This window comes from Lontra canadensis, unplaced genomic scaffold, assembly GCF_010015895.1.
Source record: "Lontra canadensis isolate GAN:19392208 unplaced genomic scaffold, GSC_riverotter_1.0 scaffold10, whole genome shotgun sequence".
NCBI lineage: Eukaryota > Metazoa > Chordata > Mammalia > Carnivora > Mustelidae > Lontra > Lontra canadensis.
Genome location: NW_022631004.1, coordinates 30,064,028 through 30,082,964, shown reverse-complemented (window position 1 = coordinate 30,082,964; position 18,937 = coordinate 30,064,028). Strand labels below are relative to the sequence as shown.

Below are 18,937 nucleotides of genomic sequence, written 5' to 3'. Positions count from 1 at the left end.
CCATATAGTTGAGGGCCCCTATCTGGTCTCTCTACTCTGTTCCACTGGTCTATGTGTCTGTTTTTATGCCAGTACCATGCTGTCTTGGTGATCACAGCTTTGTAGTAAAGTTTCAAATCAGACAAAGTGATGCCCTAGCTTTGTTTTTCTTTGTCAACATTTCCTTAGCAATTCGGGGTCTCTTCTGCTTCCATACAAATTTTTGGATTCTTTATTCCAGCGCTTTGAAAAATGCTGGTGGAATTATGATCAGAATGACACTGAAAATATAGATTGCTCTAGGCAGTATAGACATTTTAACAATGTTTATTTTTCTGATCCAAGAGCATGGAATAGTCTTCCATCTTTTTGTGTCTTCTTCAATTTCTTTCATGAGTGTTCTGTAGTTCCTCGAGTACAGATCCTTTACCTCTTTGGTTAGATTTATTCCCAGGTATCTTATGGTTCTTGGTGCTATAGTAAAAGGAATCAATTCTCTAATTTCACATTCTATATTTTCATTGTTAGTGTATAAGAAAGCCACTGATTTCTGTGCATTGATTTTGTATCCTGCTACATTACTGAATTCCTGTATGAGTTCTTGTAGTTTGGGGGTGGAGTCTTTTGGGTTTTTCATATTAAGTATCATGTCATCTGTGAAGACAAAGAGTGCTACTTGTTCCTTGCCAATTTGAATACATTTTATTTCCTTTTGTTGTCAGATTGCTGTTGCTAGGACTTCTAGTACTCTGTTCAACAAGAGTGGTGAGAGTGGGCATCCTTGTTGTGTTCCTGATCTCAAAGGGAAGGCTATCAGTTTTCCCCATTGAGAATGATATTCACTGTGGGTTTTTCATAGATTTTATGAAGTTGAGTAATCTTCCCTCTATCCCTACACTTTGAAGCATTTTAATCAGGAATGGATGCTGTATCTTGTCAAATGCTTTTTCTGCATCAGCTGAGAGGACCATGTGGTTATTCTTCCTTCTCTTATTTATTTGTTCTATCACATTGACTGATTTAAGAATGCTGATCCACCCCTGCATCCCATGGATAAATCCCACCTGGTCATGGTGGATAATCTTTTTAATGTACTGTTGGATCCTTTTAGCTAAGATCTTGTTGAGAATCTTAGCATCCATAGTCATCAGGGATTGCCACTTCCTGATGGTGCACGGGAGAAGAATGAGGCATAAACAAGTCAGCTGCAAGAGAAAGGGAGCAGGGGCCAACAGTAGAAAAGACTGTTGCCCCGAACAACTCTTCAGTCCCGCTTTTATTAGATATAGACAGTAATCAACAGAAGAGCCAAAGAAGGCCAAACATTAATCATATTCCTTGTAGATAAAAAAGTAGGAAGGCAAAATATGTCTGGTCAAGCAGTATAAAGTTTATAGTTGAGCAAGCACATTCAAAGGACTTATCTAATTAGCCATAGGTGCTCTCAGGAGGAAAGGGGAGATAACGGAAAAATGAAGCAAGCGGCATTTCACCCTGAGTGGGCTGGACATTATCAGCTACTCAGCTTCCATGAAGCAGGCAGTGTTCCACTTTGAGCTAGCCGGGCATAGCCAGCTGCTCGGCTTCAAGGCTGTATATCGTCCTCTCCCCCAGAGGCCTGTTGCCAGTATGTGTTTTTCTCAAGGCTATATTTAAACGTGCTTGGTAACTAGTAAAATTTCCCATGGCTTATATTTTAAGTAATACATTGTTCTGAGGGACAGATACAAGGGATATTGGTCTGAAATTCTCCTTTTTGGTGGGGTCCTTGCCTGGTTTGGGGATCAGGGTAATTCTGGCTTTATAAAAAGAGTCTGGAAGTTTTCCTTCTGTTTCTATTTTTTGAGACAGCTTCAGAAGAATAGGTATTATTTCTTCTTTGAAAGTTTGGTAGAATTCCCCAGGGAATCTGTCAGGTCCTGGGCCCTTGTTTTTTGGGAGGATTTTGATCACTGCTTCAATCTTGTTACTAGATATTGGTCTCTTCAGGTTGTCAATTTCTTCCTGATTCAGTTTTGGAAGTTTATAGGTTTCCAAGAATGCATCCATTTCGTCTAGGTTGCTTAACTTATTGGCATATACCTATTAATAATAATTTCTGATGATTTTTTCTATTTCCTTGGTGTTAGTCATGACCTCTCCCTTTTCATTCATAATTTTTATTAATTTGGGTCCTCTCTCTTTTCTTTTCAATTCGTTTGGCCAAGGCTTTATCGAACTTCTTGATTTCAAAAACCCACCTTCTGGTTTCATTGATGTATTCTACTGTATCTCTAGTTTCTGTCTCATTGATTTCTGCTCTAATCTTGATTATTTCCCATCTTGTGTGTGTGGTTGGCTTGATTTGTTGCTGATTCTCCAGCTCTTTAAGGTGTAAAGACAGTTTGTGTATTCTGTATTTTTATTTATTTATTTATTTTTTTTTTGAGGGAGGCTTGGATGGCTATGTATTCCCCCCTTAGGACTGCCTTTGCTTTATCCCATAGGTTTTGGACTGAAGTGTCTTCATTCTCATTGGTTATCATGAATTGTTTAAGTTCTTCTTTGATTTCCTGGTTGATCCAAACATTCTTAAGCAAGGTGGTCTTTAGCTTTCAAGTGTTTGAATTCCTTCCAAACTTTTTCTTGTGGTTGAGTTCTAGTTGTAAAGCATTGTGGTCTGAGAATATGCAGGGAATGATCTCAATCTTTTGTTATCAGTTGAGCCCTGATTTGTGACCCAGTATGTGATCTATTCTGAGAAGGTTCCATGGGCGCTTGAGAAGAATGAGTATTCTGTTGTTTTAAGGTAGAATGTTCTATATGTATCTATGAGGTCCATCTTGTCTAATGTGTCATTCAATGCTCGTTTCTTTATTGATTTTCTGCTTGGATGACCGATTACTGAGAGTGGCATGTTAAGACTCCCTACTGTTAATGTATTCATATCAGTATGACTTCTTCTCTTGATTAACAGTTGTCTTATGTTGAATATGGGAGCATAAATATCTACAATTGTTAGATCTTCTTGGTGGATAGACCCTTTAAGTATGATGTAGTGTCCTTCTTTATCTCTGACTGCAGTGTTTAGTTTAAAATCTAGTTTATCTGATATGAGAATCTCTACTCAGCCTTCTTTTGAGGCCCATTGGCATGAAAGATGCTTCTCCACCCCTTCACTTTCAGTCTGGATGTATCCTTAGGTTTAAAATTGTTCTCTTGTAGACAACATATGGATGGGTCCTGTCGTTTTATCCAATATGCTACCATGTGCCATTTTATGGGAGCACTTAGGCTCTTCATGCTGAGAGCAATTACTGAGAGATACATTTTTATTGACATCATGTTGCTTGTGAAGCCCTTGTTTCTATAGATTGTCTCCATTAGTTTTTGTTTAATGACACTCTTGAGTTTTCTTCTTTTATAGAATCCCCCTTAATATTTCTTGTAGTGCCAGCTTGGTGGTCACATACTGTATTAAACCTTGCCAGCCTTGGAAGCTCTTTATCTCTCCATGCATTTTGAATGTCAGCCTTGCTGGATAATGTATTCTTGGCTTCATGTTCTTCTCATTTAGTGCCTTGAGTATGTCTTGCCAGCCTCTTCTGGCTTGTCAGGTTTCTGTGGACAGGTCTGATGTTATTCTGATGAGCCTTCCTCTGTATGTAAAGAATCTCATCCTCTAGCTTCTCTCAAGAACTCCTGTCTAAAATTATGATTCGTCATTTTCACAACCAGGTGTCTCGAAGTCTTTCTAGACTCTAGGATCTTCAAGGGAGACCATTTTGCCTCTAGGACATGAACGCTGGTTCCATTCCCCAGATTAGGAAAATTTTCATGGAGAATTTGTTCAACTATATCCATTAGTCTTCTTTCTTTCTCCTTCCCCTCAGGGATTCCAATAACTCTAACATTGGAATATTTCATGGGGTCATTTATTTCCCTAATTCTGTTTTCATGGCTTCTAAGCTGTTTGTTCCAGGCCTCCTCCTGCTCTTTTTTCCCTATCAGTTTATCTTTTAGATCACTAATTCTATCTTCTGCCTCAGTTACCCTAGTTTTTTGAAAATTTAGATTAGATTGGAACTCATCGATAGCATTTTTAACTTCTTCCCTGATGGCTTTCACTTATGCCCTACTTGATTCCATTTTGTCATTGGATAACATAGAGTTTATGTCCATACCCAATAACTCTGATGGAGAGGGCACAGTCTCTGAATTTTTTCTCTGCTGGGCATTCCTCCTCCTAGTCATTTTGGTGAAAGATTGCTGAGGGGATGTGTAGCTGAATATATCAACCATGACCCAGGCAAGCTGCACCCTAGAATGCTTCTGAGCAATCAGAAGTCCCCACCAAAAGGAAAGAAAAAAGGAAAAAAGAGAGAGAAAGAGGGAGACAGGGAAAAAAATGACCCAGCTTGAATGGGCCCCAATGGTACGATTTATAAAGTATACAAACAAAAACGGACAAACAAAAAGACTGATAAAAACAAATGACAAGAAAAAAAAGAACCTAGCCAAAATGAATCCCAAGTATAAGATTTATATACTACCAGAACAAAAACAAATACACAGAAACACTGACAGAAGGAAAAGATGCGTGGGTGGTTATAAATCCTCAGTGTTGGCAAGGAAGGTTATTTTGATTCTTCCTGGGTTCATCTTGATATCTTTGTTAAAAGACTCAACTTTCCCGAGATAAAGGGGGATTAAAACTGGTTTATATATAGAGGTAGTATTCCTTGGGGAAAGAGGATTACCTTGAAGCTTATCTCTATATGAATATTAAAAAAATATATAAAAGGAAAAAGAAAACAGATATATATATCAAAAAAGCTCAAGTTAAAAGGTTATTATGGAATTTGTTGTACTGAACCTCTTGTTGTGATGGTAAATGGGCTACAAAAAATTTTTTGAAATTAAAAAGAATAAGAATAGTGGGAACTAATGAAAAATAAAAGTTGTATCTATGAAATATAAAGGTTTTAGAGCAATATCGGCAGCTTAATATCTTCTTATCCCCTGATATTGGGGTTTTACAGTTTTATGGGAACACTGCGGTGGTTGTCCTCTCATTGTTTATGTTGGCTTTCTGGGGGAGGGGCCTGCCACATTGTTTTTCAAGAAATCTTGCTTGGGTTGAGTCCTCCTTCCCCCTATCAATAGTCTCAGCTCTGAGGAAATAGGTTTTTCAGGCTTTTGTTCTCTGGAGGGGTTTTTTCTTTCTTTTTCTTTTCTTTTCTTTTTTTTTTTTTTTCTCCCTTGCCTGCTTTTGGTGGTTCTTTGGAGGTTTAGAGGAAAGCAAACTGCACCCAGACCTCCATCTCAGAGAAGCCTCAGTCTGTTCCTCTCTAGGTGGTCCAGAGCATACAGACTCCCCCTCTGCCACCCCCCACCGGCAAAGCACATCCCTAGCCATAGTTTGAGGGGCCGCATGAGCTCCCACCTGTCTCTGTAACCTGGTGCTACTAAAACCATGAGCAATATTGGTCCAGAGAGCCCGCTTCCAGTGGCTGCCTTTGCCTTGGCTCTCTGGGCAGGTCCAGACAGCCAGATAGATCCCAACCAGAGATAGCATACTGAGATTTCCATGCCTGCCCAGGCTGGGAGTGTTCAGACTCTCGCTGGTCCTAGAGAGCACTGGCTAGCACCTGCATGGACCTATCTCAGGGGAGGGTGAGTGGAGGGTGTGGAGAGTGGCTCAGGCACCAGTCATACAACACACCTGCAAAGTGCAAAAGGCTGTGATTCTAGAGAGCTCCAGCTGTCACCACCCAGACACTCTCATGACTGCCTGCATCTCAGGGACCACAGTCTGGAGGCTTCGCTGCACTCTCTCTGGCATGGGTAGTCACCAGCAGAGGCTGTCCTGGGTTGTGGGCTTAAGCCCATGCCCATGACTGCTTGATTCCACCAGTTGTCCCTTAAGATATTTTGCTCTTTTTGAGTGCTTTTAACCAGACTCCAAATTAATGCTGGTCCCCAATCACAGGGCACTCTCATATTGGCGTATTACTTTCCAATGGGTCACTTCTGGTGGCTCTCTCCCCATTCTGTTTATCTTCCGATGTCAGTGCCATCATTCCCACTCTGCTTTACCTGTCCACTGGAGTCTTCTGCCCATGAAGAGATCCAGAAGTGTATAATCCTATATTTAAGGCTGATTTCATGAGTGTTCAGAGTGTTCTGGTAGATAATTAGCTCACTTTAGGGGACCAGTTGAAACAGTGCCTCCTACTTCTCTGCCATCTTGCCCCCCTCACCGCCATTACTAAATTCTAATTTAAAATTATATCTTTTTTTTTAAGATTTTATTTACTTATTTATTTGTCAGAGAGAGAGAGGGAGAACACCAGCAGACAGAGCAGCAGGCAGAGGCAGAGAGAGAAGCAGGCTCCCCACTGAGCAAGGAGCCTGATGTGGGACTCGATCCTAGGACCCTGGAATCATGACCTGAGCTGAAAGCAGCAGCTTAACCACCTGAGCCACCCGGGCATCCCTAAAATTATATCTTAAGAAAAAGAATAGAGAAAACAATGAAAAGGAAAACAAACACTTGAAAACAAATTATGACAATTCAAAATAAGTACAAAATAATTTTCAAGTAGAAGGAATAATGATTTAACCATGCATCAAATGGCCAAGTTAGAAACCACTTGATTCCTTTTCCGTCACCCTTCACCTCTGTTCTTTCCATACACATTTACAAATTCTGGATTAGTTTCAGAGAGGATATGGGAAGATCTGACTAAATACCAGTTGTTCTCTCTGTGACTAAAGAGTAGAGTATTACAACTTCTCAAAATATTGGGAAAGATGCTGGTGAGATGAAAGGAAGTTTAATGAATCTAATAGATTTAAAGGAAACAATATTTCAGACACCATGAACAGAGAATGTTGGAAGCATTGGCAAATGCCATCTCAGGCTGTCCCACACTGTGAAGGGGTTAGCCTTGGTGTGTAAAATGGTTGCAATTTGAGTCTCAGTAGATTAAGATTATTGACTAAAGGGGAGGAGCTAAGGTGGCAAAGCAGGAGGACCCCAAGTTTGTCTTGTCCATCAAATACACCTAGATAGTTATCAATTCATTCTGAACATGCAAGAAAAAAGTCAGAGATCTAAGAAAACAAATGCTGCAAGCCTACAGGTAGAAAAGAGACCACTGTTTGGAAGGTAGGAGATTAAGGAGACTTGAATCCAGTGTGATAGAGCAGAGGATATGGCAGAGGGGAGGGATCCTACTTAGGGAGGCTACCACAAAGCATTATAAGCAGTGGAATGCAAAATCAGAAATTTGAGGAGTCTGCTATAGGAGATATGCCCGACTTAAAGGTGCTTAAGTGGTGAAGTGGGACCAAATCCCAGGTGTGACAGCATGGACTGAGAATCCCCAGGATCATAAGAAGAACAGGTGGTCCCTCAGTGTGACAGAGTTTCCAGGCATTGGAGCAGAGAAGCTGGCTGAGAACAAGGAGTCTAGATGATAGCTTTTTCTACTCTGTGTTGTCATAAACTGTGAATCACTGCACAGTCATGCAATTGCTTTCCAGGGACAAGTCTAGCAAAAAGGCAGCTTGGCGGGTCTCCACCTCCAACCCCCTTCCCTGTGAGGAACATTCTGGGTCTGGGCCATGGGCCTAAAATTTAGTTTTGAAACTAAGTCAAATGCCTGAGACAAGAATGATTGTTCAAAGGCTGAGTGAACACAGAGTTCTGATGAAACCAAGGAAACAAGAGTGATTGCTTTTCTGTGACAGCTCACTGAAGAGTGGGGGGTGGGGAGGTGGGAAGCATATATTTTCAGCTCCAGGGCTAGAGAGCAGGGTGCAGCTATATTCATCCAGCCCATCAGTGCTGAAAGCCTTCAAAAAGCAAAAGAGTGCCACCTAAAGGACTATGGAACCGCTTACTTTGAGCCCCGCCATTCTGTGCACTGTGCATTTACCCTAGGGCAAGTCCACCTAAGGATCAGCACAACAGACCCTTCCCACAGAAGTGTCACCAAGGGTACTGTTCATAGAAAGCTGCAAACCTTCAGTTGTTGGGGAAAACAGTATATAGTATTCTTTGTATTTTCATTCCTTAGAATTTTAGTATTATTTTTTCAGTAATTTTCTTACTTCTTCAATTATTTTTTACTCTTTTTTTTAATTTCTAATTTTATATACACTTTTTTTGGCCATTTGAACAAAGTAGGATACATTTTTTATTTAAATTCAGTTAGCCAAGGTATAGTACATCATTAGTTTTTGATATAATGTTCAATGACTCATTTTATTTTTTGTTTCCTTTCATTGTATTTTATTTTATCTTAAATATATATGTTTTTTCTTTCTTTCTTATATTGGAACCTAGTTTCTTTTAACAAACAGACCAAAATACATGCAGGATCTAATTTTTTCATTTTTCTTTTTTTGTTGTTGTTGTTATTATTGTTGTTTTTCTTTTTCTTTTTTTTTTCTTTGCTGGACAAAAATAAGTGACTGAGAAAAACACCCCAGAAGAAAGAACAGAAGATAGTACTCCCAGGAATTTAATCACTAGAGATATAAGTAAGATTTCTGAACTAGATTTAAAACAAGGATTATAAAGATATTAGCTTGGCTTGAAAAAAGTATAGGATACACTAGAGAATCCCTACTGTAGAGATAAAAGAACTAAAATCTAGTCAGGTTGAAATTAAAAATGCTATTACCAAGATGTAGTCACAAGTGCAGGCCATAAAAACAACAATAAACGATGCAGAAGAGCAAATCAGTGATATAGAAGATGAAATGATGGTAAAAAAGGAAGCTGAAAAGAAGAGGGAAAGAAAACTATTAAATCACAAAGGTGGACTTAAGGAACTCAGCAATTTCATACAGCAAATTAATATCCATACTGTAGGAATCTCAGAAGACAAAGAGTGGGGAAAGAGAAGCAGAAGATTTATTTGAATGAATTATAAGAAAGAACTTCCCTAATTTGAGGAAGGAAACAGTTAAGTCTAAGAGGCACAGAGAATTCCCCTCAAAAGAAACAAAAATAGGTTAACACCATGACCTATAACTTCCAGATTGCAAATATAAAGAGAAAATCCTGAAAGCAACTTTGAAGAAGAGGCCTTTAAGCTACAAATGTAGAAACATAACGTTGGCAGCAGACCTGTCCACAGAGACCTGGCAAAGCCAGAAAGGACTGGCATGACATATTCAATATGCTAAGTGGGAAAAATACATAAATAAGAATACTTTATCCAGCAAAGCTAACATTCAGATTAGAAAAAGAGATAGAGTTTCCAAGAGAACCAACATGAAAGGCATTCATGACCACTAAACCAGCCCTGCAAGAAACATTAAAGGGGATCCTATTAATGATGAGGGGACAAGGATAACAAAGATCAGAAAGGAACAGAGACAATCTACCAGAAAAGTGAGCTTACATGTAATAAAATGGCACTAAATTCATGTCTTTCAGTTATTACTGTGAATGTAGATGGGCTAAATGTTCAAAAAAAAAAAAAAGAAAGAAAGAAAGAAAAAAGAAAAGAAATAGTGTAATGGATTAAAAAAAGAGAGAGAGAGGAACCATTGATATGCTACTTACAACAAACTCATTTTAGACCCAAATACACCTCCAGATTGAAAGTGAAGGGGTGGAGAACCATATATCATGCTAACTGATATTTTTTTAAAAAGCGGAGTAGCCATCCTTATATTAGGCAAACTAGATTTTAAACCAAAGACTGTAGTAAGAGATGAAAAGGACACTATATCATAATAAGGGGGTGTATCCAACAAGAAGATCTAACAACTGTTATAAAAGACACACAGCATATATTCTCCATGGGGAAAACCAGAAATTTTTCGTAAGGTCAGGAAAATGACAGGGATGTCCCCTTTATCATGGTTATTCAACATAGTACTGGAAGTTCTGGCCTCAGCAATAAAACAACAAAAAGAAATGAAAGACTTCCAAATCAGCAAAAAGGAAGGCAAACTTTCACTCTTCACAGATGACATGATACTCTATGTTGGAAATCCAAAAGACTCCACCCAAAAATTGCTAGAAGTAATACAGAAATTCAGCAAAGTCGCAGGATGTAAGATCAACACACAGAAGTCTGTTGCATTTCTATACTCCAACAATGAAACGGCGGAAAGAAATCAAGAAATCTATTCCATTTACAATTTTACAAAAATCCATTAAGATACCTAGGAATAAACCTAACCAAAAAGGTAATATATCTGTTCTCTGAAAACTACAGAACACTTATGAAAGAAATTGTGAAAGACACAAAGAAATGCAAAGACCTTCCATGTTCATGGACTAGAGGAGCAAATATTGTTAAATTGTCTATTCTCCCCAAAGCAATCTATTCATTTAAAGCAATCCCTATCAAAATGTCACTAGCATTTTCAAAGCTGGAACAAACAATCCTAAAATGTGTATGAAACAAGAAAAGACCTTGAAAAACAGAAGGAATGTTAAAAAAAAAAAAAAAAAAAAGAACACCAGGGGTGCCGGGTGGCTCAGTTGGTCAAACATTTGCCTTCAGCTCAGGTTATGATCTCACAGTCCTGGGATTGAGCCTCACATCAGGCTCCCTATCCCTCTGCTGCTCTCCCTGCTTATACTTTTTTTCTGTCAAATAAATAAAATCTTGAAAGGAAGATTGAAAGTACAAAAGAATGAAAAGAAGAGAAAGAAAAAAAACTGAAAAGAAGGAAGGAAAGGATAATGAAAAAACCACAGCTGGTGACATCACAATTCTAGACTTCAAGCTGTATTACAAATCTGTAACCATCAAGACAATATGATACTGGCATGAAAACAGTCACCATGGACCAGAATAGCAAACCCAGAAATAGAACTTCAACTCTATAGGCAACTAATCTTCAACAAGGCAGGAAAGAATACCCAATGGGGAAAAACAAAAAACAAAACAGTCCCTTTAACAAATTGTGTTAGGAAAACTGGACAGGCACATGTAGAAGAATGAAACTGGACCATTTTATTACCCCATACACAAAAATAAATTCAAAATGGATGAAATTCCTAAATGTGAGACAAGTAAACCATCAAAATCCTAGTGGAGAACACAAACGTCAACCTCTTTGACCTCATTGCCGGGAACTTCTGGCCACATACATCTTCAAAGGCAAGGGAAACAAAAGCAAAAATGAACTATCAGTACTTTGCCAAAATACAAAGCTTTGCACGGCAAAGGAAATAGTCAACAAAACTAAAAGACAACCTACAGAATGGAAGAAGATATTCACTAATGACATAACAGGTAAAAGGTTAATATCAAATCTATAATGAATTTACCAAGCTCAATACCAAAAAAAAAATAATAATAATCTAGTCAAGAAATGGATGGAAGACATGAACAGACATTTTTCTACAGGAAGACATGCAAATGGCCAAAAGACACATGAAAAAATGTTCACTGTCACTCAATATCAAAGAAATATAAGTCAAAAAATGATACACCACCTCACATCAGTCAGAATGGCTAAAAGTAACAACTCAGGAGCAACAGATGTTGGCAAAGATGTGGAGAAAGAGAAAACCTCTTAATCTGTTGGTTGAAATGCAAACTGGTGCAGCCACTCTGGAAAACTGTATGGAGGTTCTTCAAAAAGTTAAAAATAGACCTGCCCTATGACCCAGTAATTACACTAGATATTATCCAAAGGATACAAACATAGTGATTCAGAGAGGCACATGCACTTCAATGTTTATGCAACAATGTCCACAAGAGCCAAAATATAGAAAGAGTCCACATGTGTATGGAGGATGAATGGACAAAGATGTGATTGATATATATAATGGAATGTTACTCAGCCACCAAAAAAATGAAATCTTGCCATTTACAATGATGTGGATGTAACCATATGGTATTATGCTAAGATAAATAATGTCAAAGAAAGAGAAATATCATATAATTTTACTCATATGTGGAATTTAAGAAACAAAACATGAAAATAAGGGAAGGGAAGGATAAAAAAAGTAAAATAAAAACAGAGAGGAAGGAAAACCATAAGAGTCTTAGCTATAGGAAAGAAACTGAGGGTTGCTGGAAGGGAGTTCGGTAGGGGTGTAAGGTGGGCACTTAATGTCATGAGCACTAGGTGTTTTATGTAAGTGATGAATCACTAAATTCTACCTCTGAAACTAATAATATAATTTATGTTAACTAAAATGAAAAGGGAAAATTCTGTTAACTAAATTTTTTTAAAGCTCAAGCATGTCTAAACTATATTTCTTTTGTGCCATATCACTGTCCTCCTTACTTACTCAACAGTGCTTCTGGGTATAGAATCAGAGAGGTTTTGGGATGGTATGGCTCAATTACAATAGTTTCTCCATATCTGAGTGGTAGTTTTAGAGCCTGTGTACATGTTGGTAAAGGACATCAATGCAAGTAAGATGAGAAGAGATGAAATAAACTTAATAGATTTAGAGAAAATAATGTTGCAGACATTAACAAAATAAAGTTAAAACCCTAGCAAAATGGGAAGAGCTGACTAAGAAATAAAAACACAATACAAAAGAAATAAGAATAAAAAGGACAATAGAAACACATAGCTTATCACCACTAGCCTAGGGAACAGGGCCTTTTGTATCATGTCACCTCAGACTATGTCATACTAACAATGGTAGTGCACTACTGTTAAAATTAACATCTACATGGGATTAGGACTCTTGACCAGCAGGGGCAGAATGTTTTCTACATGGGATTTAATAAAAATAAGGAATTTTTTTTTTCTGCTACCTCACCTTAACAGAAAGTCAAGAGAAAATTTAAAATTTGGTTCAAGTCTTTCTCATCTTTTTTTTTTCTCCTGCTTTTCATTTCTCAACTCCATAAATTTTTATTGATATTATTTTTCAGCAAGTTCTCCTAGTAGCTTTGAGAAAATACTCTACCAGTTCTTAGCCCTGCAGCAGAACGTATCTGTTTAGGTTTCTGAAGTATCCCTTCAGTAGAGTCTTATTGACTTGATTTGGATAACATACTATTCATGAGGAGAGTACTGGTCCTAGAACATACATGTTTTTAATTGGTCTACCTTTGTCACCAATCTATTTAGCTGAATGTATACAGCTTATTCTTCATGTAATAGCTAGAAAGATCAAATTGATTTTGGTACATTTTGCCTAAACTGCAACTTCCTCCACTGCCCTTCTCACTATGATTCTGATCTCAGAGTTCAAGCCAAAAGGCTAGTATTTTTTATAGGGTATGTTAGTTGTCTTATCTCAATTCACATTCTCTCCCACTCACTCTGCTTCAATCACTCTGACCTCCTATAAGTTCTCTGAGCACTCTAGGCAGGTTCTACTTTGAGATTTTTTTTTATTTTTTTTTTTTTGCTTTGTTTCTTCTGCCTGAATGGTATTCCCCACACATGCAGACATGGCTCATTCTTTCACATCCTTAAGGTCACAATGATGCTTTCTTTGATCACTTTATTCAAAATTAGTTTTCTCAGTGCATAACGTGTCTACTTTCTTTGCTTTAGTCTTCCACAGGACACTTATCAGAATCTAAGAAATTTAATGTTTTATTAGTTTATCCAATCTACAATCTATGTCATCCAACTATCACTAAAGTGTAAGACTTCTGAGGGCAAGCAAGGAGATCAGTAGCAAATACATAGTAGGTATTCAGAACATACATTGAACGGATTAATAAATCAATGCACAAATGAATATAATATTTGAGTGGGAATATTTGGCCAGATAATTTTATGTTATCTAAAGGGGAAATTGAGTGGATCAGGTACCATGAAATCAATAGATTCCTTTATATAATTCTATTTATATTAGGAACTATTTGTAAACCTTATTTTGATACCAATTTGAACCTTGTTTTGTTCATCATGAAGAAAACCACATGTAAACTGTTTTTAATAGTTTCACTCCTCACTTATGATGGATTTCCAAATTCTCATGCTTAAAATATGAAAGAAGTGGTAATAGTTTTCCTACATAGTTACTAAGTCTACTAAGTGAGTTTATATGTACAAAAGTAATTTATGCAATAAAACAGTAAACAAAAGATTTATGATTATGGACACTTATAACCACTGACTGCATTTATATATTTAAAATACATTAGTTATAATTAGGCTAATCAAAGAAATCCAGTGCAAAAGTAATGTAATTTCTGTTTTTTTGTACTTCCCTAGGGGATCATGGACATTGAAGCATATTTTGAAAGAATTGGTTATAGGAACTCTAGGAAGAAACTGGACTTGGAAACATTAACTGACATTCTTCAGCACCAGATCCGAACCATCCCTTTTGAGAACCTTAACATTCATTGTGGGGAAGCCATGGAATTGGGCTTGGAGGCCATTTTTGATCAAATTGTGAGGAGGAACCGTGGTGGGTGGTGTCTCCAGGTCAATCATCTTCTGTATTGGGCTCTGACCACAATTGGTTTTGAGACCACAATGTTGGGAGGGTATGTTTACAGTACTCCAGCCAACAAATATAGCAATGCTATGATTCACCTTCTGCTGAAGGTGACTACTGATGGCAGGAATTACATAGTGGATGCTGGGTTTGGACGCTCTTACCAGATGTGGCAGCCTCTGGAGTTAATTTCTGGAAAGGATCAGCCTCAGGTGCCTTGCATCTTCCACTTGACAGAAGACAAAGGAATCTGGTACTTGGACCAAATCAGAAGAGAGCAGTACATTTCAAATCAAGAATTTCTTAATTCTGATCTTCTGGAAAAGAAAAAATACCGAAAAATATACTCCTTTACTCTTGAACCTCGAACAATTGAAGATTTTGAGTCTGTGAATACATACCTTCAGATATCTCCAACATCTGTGTTTACAAGCAAGTCATTCTGTTCCTTGCAGACCTCTGAAGGGGTTCACTGTTTAGTGGGCTGCACCCTTTCCTATAGGAAATTCAATTTTAAAGACAATATGGATTTGATAGAGTTTAAGATACTGAATGAGGAAGAAGTAGAAAAAAAGCTTAAAAATATATTTAATATTTCCTTGGAGAGAAAGCTTGTGCCCAAACATGGTGATCATTTTTTTACCATTTAGTATAAGAGTAAAAATGGCCTTTGGTATTACTTCATGTCCTGAAACTTTTTATTATAAAAAGTTTTAAACATATACTAGAGAAAATAAAATACTAAACGTCTGTATCACCCAATTTATCAATTACTAACTACAATATTTCTTCAATGTTCACATATTATACCAAAGAAAATTTTACCCTTAAAAATATCAGCATTTAACATTACAAAGCTGTAGTCATCAAAACACTATGGTACTGGCACAAAAATGGACACATAGATAAATGGAACAGAATAGAGAACCCAGAAATGGATCCACAACTGTACGGTCAACTAATCTTCAATAGAGCAGGAAAGAATATCCAGTGGAAAAAAAGACAGTACCTTCAACAAATAGTGTTGGGAAAATTGGACAGCTACATGCACAAAATGAAACTGGACCATTTTCTTAAACCATACACAAAAAAATAAATTCAAAAGACTCAGTGTGAGACAGGAAACCACCAAAATCCTAGAGAAGAGCATAGGCATAAACCTCTTTGACCTGGGCTGTAGCAACTTCTTGCTAGACCCAACACCAGAGGCAAGGAAAACAAAAGCAAAAATGAACAATTGGGACTTCATCAAAATAAAAACCTTCTTCAAAATGAAGGAGACAATCAATAAGACTAAAATGCAGCCCACAGAATGGGAGAAGATATTTGCAGATGACCTTACAGATACAGGGTTAGTATCAAGATCTATAAAGAATTTATCAAACTCAATATCCCTGAAAAACAAATAATCCAATTAAGAAATACATGGAAGACATGAATAGACACTTCTCCAAAGAAGACATACAAATGGCTAACAGACACAGCAAAAATGCTTAACATCACTCATCATCAGGGAAATAAAAATCAAAACTACAGTGGGATATCACCTCACCAATCAGAATGTTTAGTTAACAACAAAGAAAGAACAGGTGTCAAAGAGGGTATGGAGAAAGGGGAACCTTCTTGCACTGTTGGTGGGAATGAAAACTGATTCACTCTGGAGAACAATTTAGAGGTTCCTCAAAAAGCTAAAAATAGAACTCCCTACAATCCAACAATTGCATTCTTAGGTACTTAACAAAAAGATACAAAAATACAGATTCAAGGGGGTACATGCACCCCGATGTTATAGCAACATTATCAACAATGGCCAAACTATGGAGAGAGACCAAATGTCCATCAACTGATGAATGGATAAAGAAGAGGTTTTATATACATATATTTGCCACCTCTATTGCATATAATATATATAGTGGGATATTATTCAGCCATCAAAAATAATGAAATCTTCCATTTGCAATGATGTAAACCCAACTAGAGTGTATTATGCCACATGAAATAAATCATAGAAAGACAAATACCACATGGACTCACTCATCTGTGGAATTTCAGAAAGAAAATAGATGAACATATGGGACATGGGAAAATAAGAAAAGGGGAGAGGGAAACAAGTCATAAGTGACTCTTAACAATAGAGAACAGGGGCACCTGGGTGGCTCAGTGGGTTAAGTCGCTGCCTTCGGCTCAGGTCATGATCTCAGAGTCCTGGGATCGAGTCCTGCATCGGGCTCTCTGCTCAGCAGGGAGCCTGCTTCCCTCTCTCTCTCTCTGCCTGCCTCTCCGTCTACTTGTGATCTCTCTCTGTCAAATAAATAAATAAAAATATTAAAAAAAAACAATAGAGAACAAACAGGGCTGATGGAGGGAGGTGGGTGGTGGGTGGGCCAGATGGATGATCAGTATTAAAGAAGGCACCTTTGCCGTTAAAACCTGTGTGGCTTACTCAGTTAAGTGTCTGCCTTCAGCTCGGGTCATGATCCCAGGGTCCTGGGACCAAGTCCCACATTGGGCTCCCTGCTAAGTGGGGAGTCTCCTTCTCTCTCTCCCTCTGCCCCTGCCCCTTCTCATGCTCTATCTAATAATCTATCTTCATATATATATATATATATATATATATATATATATATAATCTTTAGAAGTAAAAATAAGACACTTGTGATGAGCACTGGGTGTCGTGTGTAAGTGATGAATTACTGAATTCTATTCCAGAAACCAATAATGCACTATTTGTTAACTACCTAAATTAAGAAACAGGATAAAATCAGAATGTAGGGGATAAAAAAACATGAAAGGGAGACAAACTGGTAGAAGAGTAGGGGACCTCATTTCATCTGGTCCCCTGAATTTAGCTAGATAACTATCAAATCACTCTGATAACCTATGAATTCAACCTGAGATACAATAAAAAAATTGCTGGAATTCTACAAATAGAAAGTGACCACTTTTTGCAAGGTAAGAGTGTGAAGTGAAATGGAGGGAATATATCAGAGGATAAACGGTGTAGGGGAGGGAGCCTCTGTAAGCCAGCTACCAGAAAGGGATAAAGCCCCAGAGCACAAAATCTGAACCCTTTAGAAATCTGCTCCAGTGAGAGACATCCCTGTATGAAAGGTGTTGTTTGGTGAAGTGGGGCAGAATCTTAGGTGGAACAGTGTGGTCTCAGGTTCCCTGGTGTCACAGAGAGCATGGGGATCCCTGAGCCAACAGAGTTCCCCTGCATTGGAGTGGGTAAACTGATTACCATCTGCAATCCCAGGAGGAGGCTCTTAGCTTGGTTAAAACCTGTGTTTTAACCATGAACCCTGCAGACTCTGGTGACACCTCTCAGTGGGGGGCGGGGGGATTGCAAAAGTCAGTTAAAGCTCTGGCCTTTTGCCTTCCCCCAGGAGGGGCAATGGGGACATGTGCACCACTGAGTGAATGCTGTCCTTGCAGGGCCCCTTCAAGGATAGAGGTGGGTGACCCCCACCTTCCCCCAGTAGGGGTGGGTGAACACATGACTAGGTGAATGAGTTCTGGTTGGGGGGGGTTGCTGAAAAAGACAGAAATGTGCCACCCTCCCTCTTCCCCCAGGAGGATCAGTGCAGGCACATACCATAGGACGCTGTAGAGTGTGACACACACAAAGTGAAAACTGCTTATCCCTAAGGGTTTACTGAAGAAAGGGGACTACAATCTTTTGGCTTGGGGGCTATAGATCAGGGCACAGCCATTTTTACTTTCATCTAAAGAGGCCTGGAAAGCCTTTAGGGAACTAAAGCCACATAGAAAAACCAGAAACACCTTACACTGAGCCCCTCCCACACTCCACAAGTGTTGGTGCAACTCAGCCAAGACAAACACAACTGAGAATCAATGCAGCAGTCCCCTACCCCAGAGACCAGCTGGAAAAACAGGGAATACCAAACTTACAGAGCACACAGTGCTGCAAACTTGCAGCTCTAAGGGAAAATAGTATGTAGAATTTGAGGTTGTTCCTCATGATTCCTTTATATTTCAGTTTAAAAATTTCTCTTTTTTTTTTCCTTTTTCAACGAATTTCTTATTTTATCAACTCTTTGTTTTTAAGTCTTTTTAAACTTTAATTTTTTTAATATTTACATTTCTAGACATATTCTTCAGCTTTGGCTTCCTTTCATTGTATTCAATTTTATTTTTGTGTATATATAAGTTTTGCTTTCTTTACGGTTTTGGGATTTAGTGTCTTCTAACACAGAGACCAAAATATACCCAGGACCAAGTGGATCACCCTGTTTTGTTCACCTGGAGGATTTTATTCTCTCTTCCCCTTTCCCTACTTCTTTGGGGTTTCTGGCACTTCAGATTTAGCTATGCATATTTCCCTTGAGCTGGGGTTGATATTTGTGGGTTTTTTTTCCCATCCATTCATCCATACCTCTTAAGGCAAAATGACTAGAAGGAGGAATTCAAAACAAAAGAAAGATCCAGAGGTAATAGTCTGCCACAGATCTAATGGATGTGGATATAAGTAAAATGTCAGAGATGGAATTCAGGATAACAATTTATTAAGTTACTATCTGGGCTTTAAGAAAGCATAAAGACACTAAA

General features: G+C 38.1%; 1 protein-coding gene across 1 annotated transcript in view; it reads left to right on the top strand.

The window, feature by feature from the left end:
- Positions 1-15,264, top strand: part of LOC116866717 (arylamine N-acetyltransferase 1) — a 46,063-nt gene extending 30,799 nt beyond the window's left edge. The window contains exon 2 of the mRNA XM_032855901.1: positions 14,140-15,264. Within this exon, the coding sequence (XP_032711792.1) occupies positions 14,146-15,018 (873 nt within the window). The 5' untranslated portion in view covers positions 14,140-14,145 and the 3' untranslated portion in view covers positions 15,019-15,264. The remainder of the gene's footprint in view (positions 1-14,139) is intronic.
- Positions 15,265-18,937: the final 3,673 nt, after the last annotated feature.